General features: G+C 32.3%; 1 protein-coding gene across 7 annotated transcripts in view; it reads left to right on the plus strand.

Moving 5' to 3' along the window:
* LOC114327714 (protein phosphatase 1 regulatory subunit 12B) overlaps window positions 1-16194 on the plus strand; it is a 209146-nt gene that overhangs the window by 68279 nt on the left and 124673 nt on the right. For all 7 annotated transcript variants that reach the window (XM_050655426.1, XM_050655427.1, XM_050655429.1 and 4 more), the window contains exons 2-4: window positions 5358-5607; window positions 9898-10060; window positions 11939-12083. In XM_050655426.1, the coding sequence (XP_050511383.1) occupies window positions 5358-5607; window positions 9898-10060; window positions 11939-12083 (558 nt within the window). The remainder of the gene's footprint in view (window positions 1-5357; window positions 5608-9897; window positions 10061-11938; window positions 12084-16194) is intronic.

The raw sequence follows: 16194 nt of genomic DNA on the forward strand, positions 1-16194 counted from the left end.
TTTTGTTTGGCCAGTATATTTTCAGGATTTTTCTTAGAGATTTGTTTACAAATGTTTGTAGTTTTTTAGTTGTATTTTCGTCCTGTTTCCGTGTTTCTGCTCCATAGAGCAGTATACTTTTAATGCAACTGTTAAAGATTTTATTTTTTGTTGTTTCCGATATTTCGTTTGTTTGCCAAATTCTATTTAAAACGTTGAATGCGTGTTGCGCCTTTGTTATTCTCGTCTGTATATCCTTTTTACACCCCCCGCTCCTTTCCATGACAGATCCCAGATATGGGACCTCTTCTACTTCTTTACCGTTTATCATTATTTTATTATTTGGATGGTTATTATTTTTTAGAAGTTTAGTTTTTTCTGTGTTTATTAGAAGTCCGATCGTGTCGGAGTACTGTGCCAATTTGTCAATTTTTGCGTGCATATGATTTCGATGTTCAGTTATCAGGCAGATCTCATCTGCAAATTCGAGATCTTCTAACTGTTTGAAAAGGTTTCACCTGATGCCTGTTCGATCGTCGATTACTTTCCTCATTACCCAATCTATCATAATAAGAATTAGGGTAGGGGATAGTACACAACCCTGTTTGACTCCACTTTCTATGGATATTTCTTCTGTTACTTCACCTGAATGTTCTAGTTTGGCTTTGTATCCTTCGTAGAAGAGTTTAATAAAGTTTATGATTTTTTGTGGTATCCCATATAATCTAAGGATTTTCCACATCTGTGCCCTATTTACACGGTCAAAGGCCTTTTCGAAGTCGATAAAACTCACATCTATATCTTTATTCCATTCATTTGTTTGTTCCAAGATAATTCTAAGGGTGCAAATGTGATCAATAGTGGAATGGTTGGAACGGAAGCCTGCTTGGTTGTTTCTCAGTTTTTTATCTAGTTCCGGCTTCAATCTTTCCAAAATGATTTTGGTCAGCACTTTGGATGTGGCACTTAGTAGTGTTATTGCACGCCAATTGTTGCATTTGCTCAGGTCTCCTTTTTTGGGTATTTTTATAATCAATCCCTCTTTCCACTCCTTTGGCAATTCTTTGACCGTCCATATTTTATTCAAAAGTGTATGTAGCATCTCTACTGACTGCTCGGTGTCTGCTTTTATTATGTCAATGGGTATATTGTCGATTCCTGCGGCTTTGCCATTTTTTAGTAGTTTTAGGGTGTTTCCAATTTCTTCCATTGTAATTTCTCCAATATTAAGTCATTTAATCTTTTATTTTTAAAAAAGTAAGGGGTTTAAAAGATTAGGTTCAACGTGCTTAAATAGAACTTGGAATTAGCTTTCAAACAATTTTTAGATGAACCTGATATCGTAAACACGAACGGAGTAATTAAAAAAAAACAATAACATTTTTTGGAAAAATTTTTAAAAGATAAATTATGAAAAAATTTTGGAGCATAAATTTTAACGCTATCAACATGTTCGGGGGCTCATTTAATAGATATTTTTAAGTACTTTGACAAATGTTTAATAAGTTTATGTTATAAAATGCATCAATTTCCCATTATTTCAGCTTGAATACTTAAGAGTTTTTTACTCGCCGAAAAAAATATACATTCAATTACCTATAACTCACTTTTAGTTAACATTAAAAGGTTTTTGTAGTAAGAGGTTTATTTCATTTTTTATTAGCTTCAATTTTGATAATAATAACTTTTTTGTAAAAACTTACACTTTTTGAGTTATTGATGAAAAATTTGTTAAAAACATGCATTTTTCTCAAGAAAAATTAAAATCTTTGATCTTTAATACCTCAAAAAGTTTTGATTTATTTTAATAACTTTATATAACAAATTTTCCTTGAAATTTGTCCCTCTATCGAATTATGGGGTTATTTTTAATAAACTAATTTTCACCCCCAAGAAAGGGTGGCATCCACCCCCAGGGTAAAAGCGCAAGTTGGTACCATGTCACCTTTGTTCCTTGAGATATCCTCTAACCACTCACCAATTTTCATGCAAATCGATGAAGGTTCAACGAAATTGGAGGTAATAGCTCATATCCACCTTCAGTGACTCCACTACGAGGGGGAGCGCCATATTTCATCCACTATGTCGAGCAGCTACACGGAGTACGGAGCACCAACCTAATGGATACGTACCTTTAGAGCCAAGCTAAGTCTTCCCTTTAGATGACTCGATCGGTAGTACGAGGGTTGTCTTTTTAGTTTTACAATATGTCCCACCAAGATCGATACACTTTTGCGTACGTTCCAACTATCCATAATTCCAAAAAATGTCTCGAATAAAAGTTACTTATTTTTACGTAAGAAATACAAATCTGCAATAAAAAATGTAGGTTCCCAAAGTAACCTCCCCCCACCTCAGTGGGGGTTGTGTTTGGTACCATTCGATAGATTTTTCAAAAATATTGAATAAGTGTATTTTTCAGTTTTTCGATCGGATGTTCATTTCGCGAAATATCGCGAGATTCGTATTTAAAATATTAAATTTACCCCACCCCCCCCCCCCAACCCTCTCCGTGGGAAGTCGTGTTTGGTATCATTCGATAGATTTTTGTAAAATATTGAGTACGTATTTTTTAGTTTTTCGATCTGTCGTTCATTTCGCGAAATATTCGCTTTTTTCTTGTGAAACTTTGGGACTCACCCATTTCCTTACGCCCCGCTCAAATCGTCAGATTTTTTAAATATACACTGTTTTGCATGTATGTACTTAACTTACTTTATTTTAATCTGACGATTTCGAGGTTTTTAAGGATTGATTTTTTTCGGACCCTCCTTAACAAACTCCCCTGTAATTAGAGTCCATATATGGTAGGGGTACATTTACAGGGTACAAGGTTTCTTCCCATGTGCTTTTTGAAGCGCTTGAGTCACTGCAAAATTCCCCGCTAGGGCTCCCCTACCAATACATTTCAAATCTATAAATATGTACTTAAAACCCATAAATCGCCGCCATACATTTTGTAACATGAACATTTATTTTAATTAAAAGTCTTTCAAATTAATCTAGCAAAGCGTCCACAGACAAAATGTGAGTAAATCTCTCACTGTTTCGTCTTTCAATATGCATATTTACTTACGATCTTTCCGATTCCGATCTTACGGCCAAGAATAATAATAACTTTTCGACTTACTACATATTAAACGGGCTCGACATGTGCACTTCTCGCGCTACATTTGATGTCTGCGTTCTATATGGAGATGATGACTATTTAAACAACAATCAAAATATACAGTATGGTACAAAAGTATGGAATAAATTCAATATTTCAGAAAAAGATTGCTTTTAAAAAAGTCTTTACTAAGTAACGAGACATTTTCTCAACACACCTACACACTACACTAGGTTCATCATCATCATATATCATACATCTCCAAGTGGAGCAAAGGGCACCTTGCGGTGTTTCAAGTAGCATGAGGAATGATGGTGAGGTTGCTAGTCCCACGCATCATCTGTTGAGTTCCGTCCAATTTTGTTTACTAGTTTTCTCCATTCTCTTCTGTTTTTTGCTATCTTTTTTGCATCGTTCCATGTTAAATTATTTTCTTTGAGTTCTTTCTCTATTGTTCTTTTCCACGTATAAGATGGTCTACCCATTCTTCTTTTGCCTTGAGCATTGTAATGTAGAGCTTGTCTAGCAATATTTGTTGCTGGTTTTCGTAAGGTATGTCCTATCCACTTCCATTTCCGTTTTTGAAGTTATACTTCTTTACCGGCGATAGAGGGTGATTTTTTTATATGTTAAAACCTATCAGCCCGGCGCATGCGCATTATAACTTTGTTCTGATTGGATGTTCAAATGACATGTCAAAAATTATCCGATATGGCAGCTGTGGTTTGGAGGTAAAGGTAAAGGTAAACAAATGTATAATATCGATTTTATTAAAAAATGAATTTATTAACGTTTCGAAGCCCAAATTTTCCCATAAAAAAATACGTAATTATAAAAATGCCACAAAGAAATAGCTTCAGAACAACAAATGTATAATATATTAGTTTTATTGTTGTGAGGACAGAAACAAAAAAGTTTATAATATTGTAGTGACTTTTAAATAGTTTTTAAAAGCAACAGGTACGTAATAATTGTTAATGTATCATGGGTATAAACCTACCTATTTGATCTGCCAAAATACATAGTATGTAATACTTTTATTTATATAATTTGATTACCATCAAAATTTCTATCAATATTCACCTAATATATTGTTTTTTACTCTATGTTTTGTTGTATTTTTTCAATTCTAAATCATTTCAATTCAAAATTAAAATAATTTTCAAAATATCAAAATATCACAAGTTTAATCCGTTTAGTTAGTCGATCTTCGTAAATAATGACACATAGTGTCCGTGGCTAAGCGGAGAAGGCGAATGAATTCCAATACCAACCGCTCTTATCAGCGCTGGTTCGGGTCCCAATAGAAACTTTCTTTTTTGTTTTTTTTTTAATACATTTTATGATTGTAAGTATATTTATTATATAATTGTATTTTCAGAAAATACGTATTTAGTTAAAAAAATTTTCGACAATTAATGTTCAGACATCATTTGTGGCTTGTTTAATGTGTTTGTGTGTGTTTTATTCTTTTATTATTTTAATTTTTGGCACTGTTCTAATAAAAATGTTTGAGAAGTAGTAAGTATAAATTAGTTTAATATTTAAACAAAATATAAATAAAAAGTATATTAATTTCGTTTAAATCATATAATAGAAGTATAACTTCTTAAATGCGTACAAAGTACACACACATTCTTTTTTTATTGTATGTTCTATCCTTTCTTCATTTGTTATTCTCCACAATTCGTCATTAGTAATTTTGTTTGGCCAAAATATTCTCAGTATAATACGTAGGCACCTGTTAATGAAGGATTGTATTTTCTGAAAGAATTTTTTATGGTGTTTCCATGTTTCTGCTCCATATAACAGGACAGACTTTACATTAGTTTCAAATAATCGTAACTTTGTTCTTCTGCTGATGTTTGTCGAGGCCCATATCTTGCGCAAAGAGTTGAAAGCGTTCTACACTAGGTTAGTGATCGGTTACTAAATAGCAGACTGCTTTCTTTAACTGCTATCTGGTTCTTAGTAACTACTACTGCTACCGACTTCGAAAATAACTTATCAACAGTTTTAACAAATCTTTTCATGAGTTTCTAGTTTTTAATTTAGATACATTTAAAAAGAAATATTATATTGCAAAGAACTAATGGTACAGAGGTGTACTCTTGACAGAGGTGTATTATTGATAAAGAAATATTTTAGGGCCGTATTAGTAAATAAATATGTTTTGGCGATATGTTACAAGGCTGTAACAGTTCGTTTGTAGCAATATTTTATCAGTATAGTTATTATTTTAAGAAATAATTATTTGTTTTCTTTGCAGGCATGTATCGACGACAATCTCGACATGGTGGAGTTCCTCGTGGAGAACGGGGCGGACGTCAACAGGGGCGACAACGAAGGTTGGACCCCTTTGCACGCCACTGCCAGCTGCGGGTTTCTCTCGATCGCGAAGTACCTCATCGAAAAGGGGGCCCACGTAGCGGCAGTTAATAACGATGGACAATTGGCACTTGATATTGCCGAGAGCCAAAAAATGGAAGGACTACTCAGGGAAGAAATTGAGGATAGAGGTAGGTCTAGGTGACGATAGACTAGGACTAGATGAATCAGTACGAATTGTTTGGTATAGTAGACTCGGAATTGGGCTAGAAAATTTAAACCGACAACAAAATACAGTTTGGCAACATTGTGTGAAGACCAAGTCTTCTCAGATATAAACAGGACCGTATTTTAGTCCAGACAAATTAATATATTTTTTACCAACAAACATGAGATGTTTTAACCAAATAATGTTTCAAATATAGTGAGCAGAGTAATTTTGAATTCGGTTCCGCTAAAAAACTTGCTTTATCTGAACTAATGTTTGTCCTTAAAAGTATAAAAAAAGTTTAATTTCTGTTGCTTAATATTTATCGTCTAATAATTTTAACTCTACTAATATGTTGCAAATGTTTACTTTAAGTTTTAAAATAACTAGTTTAGAATTATTAATACGAAGTTAAAATACCGGCAAGTGCTTATCTTTAAAGCGGCTACTCAAATTTCTTAAACATGTGCCTCGTGCCTCGTTGGTACACTCTCTTTAACAAACATCTAATCGAAGTGGTGATAGATAAAAAAAAATAAACAAACATTATACAAATACCTGGAAACAGTAATAAATAACCGAGGAAGCATCTCAACAACAGACTAGACTAGAGAGCAGTGGCGGCTCGTGGTAATTTAAAATGGGTGTTCAATTAAGGAATGTAATTATAGAAACGGTGAATAAAAGCCGCGGGCAATTGCGGCACAGGCGAAAAATTTTTGGGGCCTCGTCCTTTTTTATTTAAAGGACACCGCACACATCTTATGGAATATACAGAGAGAGTCTGTAAAGTGGAATAAATTCAATATCTCAAATACTAATTGTTTTTTTGGAAAATGCTCAGACCCGTCGATTAGTATTTCAAATTGTCCTTTTTGACATTCAATAAAAATGTATACAGGGTGTCCCAATTTAGAGATAACGTCATCGTCGATTTTCTTAAATGGCAACACTGTCATTTTGATAGCTAATTTGATAGGGTTTGTAAAGTTATACATAACTACAAAATATCAAATTTTTATTCTCTACCATTTACAAGATAATAGAAAATAACAAAGTTATATCTGTAATTTGGAATATATTCAATAATTAAAATACTAACTGTTTTTTTGAAAAATGCTCAGACCCGTCGATTAGTATATCAAATTGTCATTTTTGACATATAATAATAATGTATACAGGGTGTCCCAATTTAGAGATATGACGTCATCGTTGATTTTCTTAAATGGCAACACTATCATTTTGATAGCTATTTTGATAGCGTGTGTAAAGTTATACACATCTGAAAAATTTCAAAATTTTATTCCCTACCATTTACAAGATAATAAAAAATAACAAAGTTATGAAGAACAAGAAGTAATCAAATAATAATTGAATTTATTTATTTCAATTAAGCAAATGCTCATAACGTTGCCCATTGACAATTTGACAATAATTGAGGGCAACATTATGAGTTTTTGCTTAATTTATTGAAATAATTAAATTCAATTATTAGTTGATTACTTCTTTTTCATAACTTTGTTATTTTTTATTATCATCTAAATGGTAGAGAATACAAATTTGAAATTTTGCAGTTGTGTATAACTTTACACACCCTATCAAAATAGCTATCAAAATGACAGTGTTGCCATTTAAGAAAATCAACGATGACGTCATATCTCTAAATTGGGACACCCTGTATACATTATTATTATATGTCAAAAAGGACAATTTGATATACTAATCGACGGGTCTGAGCATTTTTCAAAAAAACAGTTAGTATTTTAATTATTGAATATATTCCAAATTACAGATATAACTTTGTTATTTTCTATTATCTTGTAAATGGTAGAGAATAAAAATTTGATATTTTGCAGTTATGTATAACTTTACAAACCCTATCAAATTAGCTATCAAAATGACAGTGTTGCCATTTAAGAAAATCGACGATGACGTCATATCTCTAAATTGGGACACCCTGTATACATTATTATTGAATGTCAAAAAGGACAATTTGAAATACTAATCGACGGGTCTGAGCATTTTCCAAAAAAACAATTAGTATTTGAGATATTGAATTTATTCCACTTTACAGACTCTCTCTGTATAATGTCACTCAAGTTCAATAAAACTTACATGAATAGATTCGTCTCAATTTAACGGTCATTTCGTATCATTGCGCCAACTCTTAATTATGATTAATTACAAAATTTTACACAATCGATAAGACCGGATAAAATGTAACGATTTTTTTTTAACTTGGTCGTTACAGTCTATTTTATATTGATTTCCTATACCCAGATTCTAATAATTGGCCAACATCAATATTGCCAATATCTGAGAGTTGCATTTCATTTTTTAAATGAATTTGGGAAGATCCGTGTTTTTTAATTTTTGTCGATAAATGAGATAAATCCCGAACGCCCGTTTTTGTCCACTCTGAAGAAATAGTTTCATTTTTCGAAAGTACTAAACATGGAAAACAAGACAAAGAATGTAGTCTATCACACCCGCACAATCACGAAGTTTTTTTTGTATTGTTCAACTTTAAAGCAACGTTTAAACTTTTTGTTTTTTATAGCACATTCTTGTACAAAGTTTATCTCCGGCAGAGGTGGACCATTCTTTTTTATAAGAAGTCGATTTTAAAAACTATTTGCATTTTCTTTTATAAAATCCACTGAATAAGGCTTCATCATAAAACTATTAATATTGTATTTAAGATTTAACCGTATTTAACTAGAACCCACAACAGAAAATTCCAAACTGTGAACCGAAACCAGAGAACGTTCTCTGCCGAAACCCTCTACTGGTCTCTGGGTGCACTGCACAAATCCTCACTGTTTTAGATAGGCCAAATGCTTTTTCACCGATTTTAAGATTTCTCTTTCTAATACAGGGGGTAGGTTAGTACTGGCTGGTTCAATTTGAATTCTGCACCAGAGCACAACTCTCTGCACTTGTCACGTGCATCCAGCGGCGTAGAGCAAATAAATATGATTAATAAATAAAGTTATATTTTAATGATTCTATGAGATTAAAAAAAATATTTTAATATTTATGAGATTTAAAAAACTGTATTTTAATTAACTCTTATTGGGTGTTCACTGCACAAGTGAACCAATGGAGAAACCGCCCCTGCTAGAGAGTACAGGAAAACTATTCCAGACACTAAATAGAGGATTCCTCAACAGCAAAGAATATCAAGGAAACAAAGATGACAATGTACGATACAACATAATCAACTATTTTCAATGGGAAATAAGCCACAATTTTACAAAAAAAAAAAAAAATGATTTTATTAACGTTTCGACGCCCAAGTCGGGAGTCGTTGTCAAAATACAAAATAATACTGTATTATTTTGTATTTTGACAACAACACCCGACTTGGGCGTCGAAACATTAATAAAATCATTTTTTTTGGTAAAATTGTGGCTTATTTCCCATTGAAAATAGTTGATTGTAAAAATGCCACAAGAAAATAGCTTCAGAACAACATTACGAAACAACATATAGGCAAACGTTGACACACGGAGCAAAAAACTGGGCTGGACTAGACAAACCTGAAAAAAATTAAGTATACGATTAATATCTACTAAAATCGTTATCAATAACAATAGTAATGCATCACTAAAAAATAACAATTATATTATTATCTATTATTATCTATATATTATATGAATAACGCTAAACCTAATAAAATGATGAGTAGATAATAAAATAAACTAAGATAAAGCATGGGCGCATCTTAAGGAATTAAAATAGTGTTTCACAAAAATAGAAATTACAATAGGTACTTTATTCACAGTTACAGGAGAAATGAATCTATACTGAACCAGTTGAACATAAAAAAAATAGTAAGATCACAAATGTCGGAACAAATAATAGGCATCCAGGGAAAAGTAGAAGGCAAAAGAAGTAGAGGTAGATCTCTCACACGATACACGGACCATATTGTTGCTACTCTTGGCGCTCCATTGTCAAAATGTGCTAGAATGGCAGAATATGGAGAGAAATAGAGGAACATTGGAAAAATAAGCTAATAATTTCATGATATCACGATACCTGCATCAGATTAACGACTATTAAGAAGAAAATTCACAGTTATTAAAATAACTAACAAGATAAGAATAGCTGTAATGATTGATAACCTCCGCCAGCAGATCGCACCACAAGAACTAGAACAGGAGACTGGTAGCAACACCGGTTAAGGCCTTCGTCAAATTTAAACAACATAAGATACTCTTCTCAAGTGTTCTTTTAAAAACTACATCTATTTTCTTTTTGTTACTAGGCATCGACTGCGAAGCAGCTAGGAACGAAGAAGAATTGGTGATGTTGAGGGATGCCAAAGATTGGTTAGCGACAAAAAGTTCCTTAGTTAACGTACCACACCCTAAAAACGGAGCTACACCTTTACATGTAGCCTGTGCCAAAGGTTATGCCGACGTTATAAAGTAAGTACTATATCTTCTAGCTTAGTATATTGGCTCATCCTTTCGTTATTTTTCTATAAAACACTTAATCTCTATCGTCCGTAGAGTACTCAACCATCTGGATGGAGTTGAGGTGACAGGCAGAATGAATAGAATCTAATACCGGCTTTTTAACCTTCCGCAACTAACATAGGCTTTCTGAACATTAAAGCTAACATCGGGTCTCAGAGACCGATATAAAAAAAATGTTTCCATTGACACACTTTCAAACGTAGGATTGTGTTTACTCCCTGAAGGAGTAAAATTAAACATAAATGATACCTATTTTTAAATTATTAAACCTCTTTAACATTAGCAAAGTACCAAGGAAAATAAAACAATCACATACCATCTGATTTGTCAAAAACAACCTCAATATTTCCATTGCTGTTTTCTTGTACCTAGGTTCACTTTTTTACTCCTGGCAATTGGGTTACTAAATTATCAGCACTTGTTTGCACGGTCTTTCGTTAATCTAAATATTTTTTTATCGAGTAGATCATGGGTCCAACATGGGTATCTGAGACAAGATTTGCCGATAATTGCATAATTAGTTGACACTGAAGGCTCAAACTTCAACACTAAAAACAGGCATCTAAATCAGGCAGCTACTGATGGGAACGATTTGGATATAATCGTAAAAACTCTTAACTGGTCGGTCCCACAGACCCAATGTTAATCACGGAAGGTTAATTCTGTCTGCTGCCTCAACTCCATCCAGCTGAACCATGAACAAAACATGTGAAGTCTGTAATGTGCTGTTTATTAGATGTTTTTTTTGTCAAAATTATCCAAGTTTTTTGATGTCTGAAAAACAATTTGTAATTTTTTCACCAATTTGATCCCTTTGTTACAAACCTACCTAAATCATCCAACTCTCGATATTTGTTTACGACTAGAGCGACCACTTGGCGGCACACCCTTCTATCTAGAATTCAAAGGGACCGTGGCATCTAAAAACTTAAAATGGATAAAATTAATTACTTTGCGACTACATATCGTTTACTAATCGATTTTCACGAAAATTGGTGAGTGGTTAGAGGATACCTTAAGAAACAAAAGTGACATGGTGCCAACTTACGCTTTTACCCCTGGGTGTAGATGCCACCCCTTCTCGCAAATTGGCACCATGTCACGTTTGTTTCTTGAGGTATTCTCCAACCACTCACCAATTTTCGTGAAAATAGTTGATTTTTACCTTCAGTGACTGCACTATATAAAAGAAATTGCAATTCAATGATCTAAATGTGCGTATTTTGCGAGCTCATAAATTATTAAACGATATTTAGTCGCAAAATAAGTAATTTTATTCATTTTAAGTACAATTCTCTCTTATGCCGGGAAGATGGGGAGGCTTTCTTGCTAAGGGGTTGTAGCTCAATAATCGAAATGTGCGTGTTTTAAGAGTGTATTTTTATAATTTATACGCTATTACGAATTATATCCGCAATACGATATATTTTAATTTTTCTCAACATTTTTTTCCTTGAGTTGAATCAATTAAAGAGTTGTTTGGTGATTAAGGGGATGAGCTCAAAAATCGAAAATATATCAATTCGAAAGCTCATAAATAGCTCGCAATTCTGCCGCAAAGATCGATTCAATATCTCTATTTTGAAGTAAATCCAGTCTCAGTAAAATAAGTCCCACTAAAATATTATATTCCTGTCCAGTGTAACGAGCTCAAAATTTTTAATTTGCTGGATATGAAAGCTCATAAATAGCTCGTAAATCAGCGCTATTTATTTTTTAATTTTTGCAAGTGGGGGGCAGCTCAAGAGCGGTTATAGGATATGTTACGTTATAGTAAAATTTGTTGGTTCTATATGTAATAAAATCTTTATCTACTTCTGCTTTTAGAATATTATTACAATGTGGAGCTGACATTGATGCGCAGGATGTTGACGGCTGGACCCCTCTACATGCAGCTGCGCACTGGGGCCAAAAGGAAACGTGCCAAATATTGGCTGAAAGTTTGGCTGACATGGAAGCTAAAAACTTCGTAGTAAGTTATTTTTCTTAGTAGATAATTATAATAATTGTCAAAGAAATAAAATAGTTAGCGTGATTCTCCTTTTGTTGTCCAGTCTTTCCTCTCTATTAACTCCCTCGCTTATAACTTTCATTTTTTATGATAATTTTGTTTTACTTCTATATTTGTATAATTTTTTATTATTTGCCCTATTTTACTACTTCTACTTGTTTTAACATGAATTTGACATTAGCTTTCTTCCTATTTCTTTTTTTTTCCTATTAGCACTCGTACTGTCATAATCTCGGCAAGCACAGCACGGCAAGGGATAAAAGCTTGCGGCTCGGTGATACTCCTCCATAGAACCCGATCGCCAGGGCGTGAAACTTAATATACCAGTGTATAATTAATTTTTATTAATTCTTTTAGTATTAAATGGAGATGATATATACAGGGTGTTTCTAAATAAGTATAATAAACTTTAAAGGATAATTCTACATGAAAAAATAATGACAGGTTGCTCCATAAACATATGTCCGCAAATGCTTCGTTTCCGAGATACGGGGTGTTGAAATTTTTCTTGCAAACTGACGATTTATTTATTGCTCTAAAACCGGTTGAGATATACGAATTTTTGGTGGGTTATAAGAGGTAGTTATTGTGAATCTTTTGACATACAATTAATAATTTTATATTCTCCATTGGCGCACAAACGGGTAATGGTCTGAAATTTTTTGTAGAAAAAAAATAGTAGCCACTGAGTTAATTCAAACTAAAAATCATTTTTGAATTCCTCGTTCAATTTGTAACAAAAAAATGAATCTTCCCTTTTTTTTTCATACGATGCGTCGTTTTCATGCAAAAAATAAAACCTCTTAAGGGGGGGTATGGTTTGAAATATTTTTTTATTATTTCAAATAAAAGTGCATACCTTCAAGAATACTCAAAGATTTCAAGAAAATCGGAGTAAAATTACCAGATATACAGCGTGTTGAATATCCCTACCTTTGATTCGCTTTGCCGCGACTTCGCGCCAGCACGCTTGAGCGTAGTGAGAAACGTTAAACAACTGTTCGCCTTCTCTTTTGTAGATTACTCCTTGATTCAAAAAACATATTCCAATGTGCATCACTTTACGATTTGGCAGACAAATAAGAAGATGAAGATGCAGTTGTCAAAACTTTAACCGCATTTTTCTCAAAACTGCTTTTTCAAATGCGGTGGACATTGTAACTGAAAAACTACTCGGCCGATCTACCTGATATTTTGCACAGATTTTCTTGAGACATTTCATAAGGTAACAACGTCGAGATATTTTTCTTTTTTTGCTTATTTTTTGTTCAACAATAATAAATCTGTTGATTTTCACCAAATTTTTACCAAAAATTTAATTTTTTTTATTTCTAAGTGATACCAAAAATTCAAAAATCATTAAAAATAAAACAAACTCGACGTTGTGACCTTGTGAAACTCATAAGCTAATTAAATCTTTTTGAATTTTTTGTTTCGTATGATCTAGTGACCAGTTCTGATGTCCACCGCAAAATCCATTTTTTTGTGAGCTGCCTGTCGAAATTTGTCACCAGTGGCTTAGTTTTCAATATTTTGGATTGAATTTTTTTCTAAATATTCTTTGAATTGTACTTAATATGTTTATTTAATTTGAAAATAAAATAATTGTACCATAGTTTCGAAAAAAATTCACAAAAATGTGCTTGAATGTTAATTTCAAACCATACCCCCTCCCCTTAAGGGGATCCACATCAATAAAAATTTATGTTGTACGTTGTATTTGACACAAATTTGCTCATGTGCGTTGAACTTTTTGTTGATGTGGACTGTGCGCTGCATGGATTAACGCAAAAATATTTTCGTGTCGAACAACGCACGCTAACTGTCGTGCTGTCGGTTTTTCAGTGCTTGATTTTGTATTAAGCCAACCCGAGTGCTTGATGATGCAGAGAATCCGAAATGACGTCATAAAATTCTGTTGATTATCGATAAAAATACGGGAGATTGATGAATTGTATTCCTACTCCATATACTGACTATCGTTTTGATGTATTTAAGACAGTATATGACGTAGGCGCACGAGTTTTCCGTCTCTGTGTTTGAATTGGTGAATAACACCGTGTTTAGACGTCATTTCAGCCCCCCATGGCCCGAAATATGTGTCAGAAATATACAAGGTTGCGAAAAAGTATGGCAACACGGTAATTTCTCGGAAACTGCTAGAACGATTTTTATGGATTTTGGTGGGTGAGGGTCTTTTAATATGGCCGATATTAGAGTGGTAATTACATTGTTGTCAAATCTTCCGTTTTTCTGGAAATCTTATGAACTTTCTTATTCCAAATGGAACACCCTGTATATTTTTTGCGTTTTGGAATTCCTAAGGGATACTGATTATTTTTCATATGATATTCCCTATACCTAAATGCCATAATTTCGGAGGTCTTGCTACATTTATTAAAAAAAAAAAATTTAAACAATTTATAAAACTCATTTTTTCGGCCCGGGTATTTTAGGCTCATTGGATCATTGTAAACAAAAAAGGTCTTTTGTAATTTTTCTCTAAAGTTAATCGTTTCCGAGTTATAAACAATTTAAAACTTAAAAAAATCGAAAAATGACAATTTTCTAGGTTAAAAAACACAAGTAAAAAATATTATTTTTGGAACTACGAAGTGCTTAAATTCAAGTTTAAGCCTTATTTTATCAGTTACCGATAAGCAATTTGGTCTTGTTTCATTTTAAAATATTATTTTTTAGTTGTTAATGCAGGATCGTCCGTCCTCTCATATGCGCTTCATTAATAATTAAAAAAAAAAACAATATTTTAGAATAAAGCGTGCCAAAAATTCTTATAGATACGATCAGAGAGAAGGTTAGATCTTGAATTTAAGTAGTTTGTAATTTCAAAAATTATTTTTTTTTACTTGTGTTTTTGAATCTTGAAAATCGTAATTTTTTGTTTTTTTCAGTTTTAAATTGTTTATAACTCGAAACGATTAATTTTAGAGAAAAATTACAAAAGACCTTTTTTGTTCCACATGATCTAAGAACCTAAAATAATGTCTACCTGGGCCGAAAAAATTGATTTTTATAATAGGCTATTGATTATATTCAAAATAATATAGCTAAAAGGAACTACAACGTTAACGGGGTTTTATTATTTCATATGGTCAATGGACATCTACATATGAAAAAACCGCTGAGTGCTACCATTTAAATGGGTGCGTTTTTGAGAAATGGGTGAATTAGTCCCTGGGCACAGGTTACATTAGGGTGAGTTCTATGCACTTTTGGTACAAACATATCTACATAAAAATTGTTCCTGGTTAAATTTCCTATCTAAATATCACTTTTTAAACTCAATGATACTTTTTTTTACAAAAATATATTCAAAAGAAAAAGCACAAAGAAACCCAAAAGAAATAAATTTTGTTTTTTGTCCCATAACTTTTGTCCACGAGGATATAGGTATAGACATTGGTTTACAGAAAAAAAACCTACATATTTCTTCTTTAAAATTTTGTTTAATAGAGGTAATTAGCATTTACAGTTTTCGAAATATGATTTTTTAAATTTCGCCATTCACAGCAATTTTGGGCAATTTTCCTTGTTATTTTGCAAATATTGTTCTGTAACTTTTTTCTACGTAACTGTAGGCATATGCAATGGTACATGTAAGAGGAATAGAAATCAATTACCTTTAAAATGGTCTACTGTATAACGTTGTACGACATTTTTTAAAGAGAATATAGGTTTTATACTTTTAACGATTTTTTATAATATAAAAATAAAATAATATTATTATATAATATATTATATATTATATTATAATACCTAATATAAAAAATATTTTTTTTACATTTTTTACGATTATTTTTTAAATTCTCTTTTTTTTCTTGTATGTACATGAATACACTAAATATTGCTCAATAAAGAGGGCTTACTGACTGTTCTTTAAAATGGTGTATCATCTATATTTAAATACATAATGGAAACCTAGTGATTCTTTGATATTTTTTTACCTGTATTATTTAATATTATTTCTTTTACAAAAATTACATAAACATTAGTCTTATAAAACATCACTTTAGTTAAAATTATTTAAACGTTGACATTTAAAAAATTTTCA

Source organism: Diabrotica virgifera, chromosome 7, assembly GCF_917563875.1.
Source record: "Diabrotica virgifera virgifera chromosome 7, PGI_DIABVI_V3a".
Lineage (NCBI taxonomy): Eukaryota > Metazoa > Arthropoda > Insecta > Coleoptera > Chrysomelidae > Diabrotica > Diabrotica virgifera.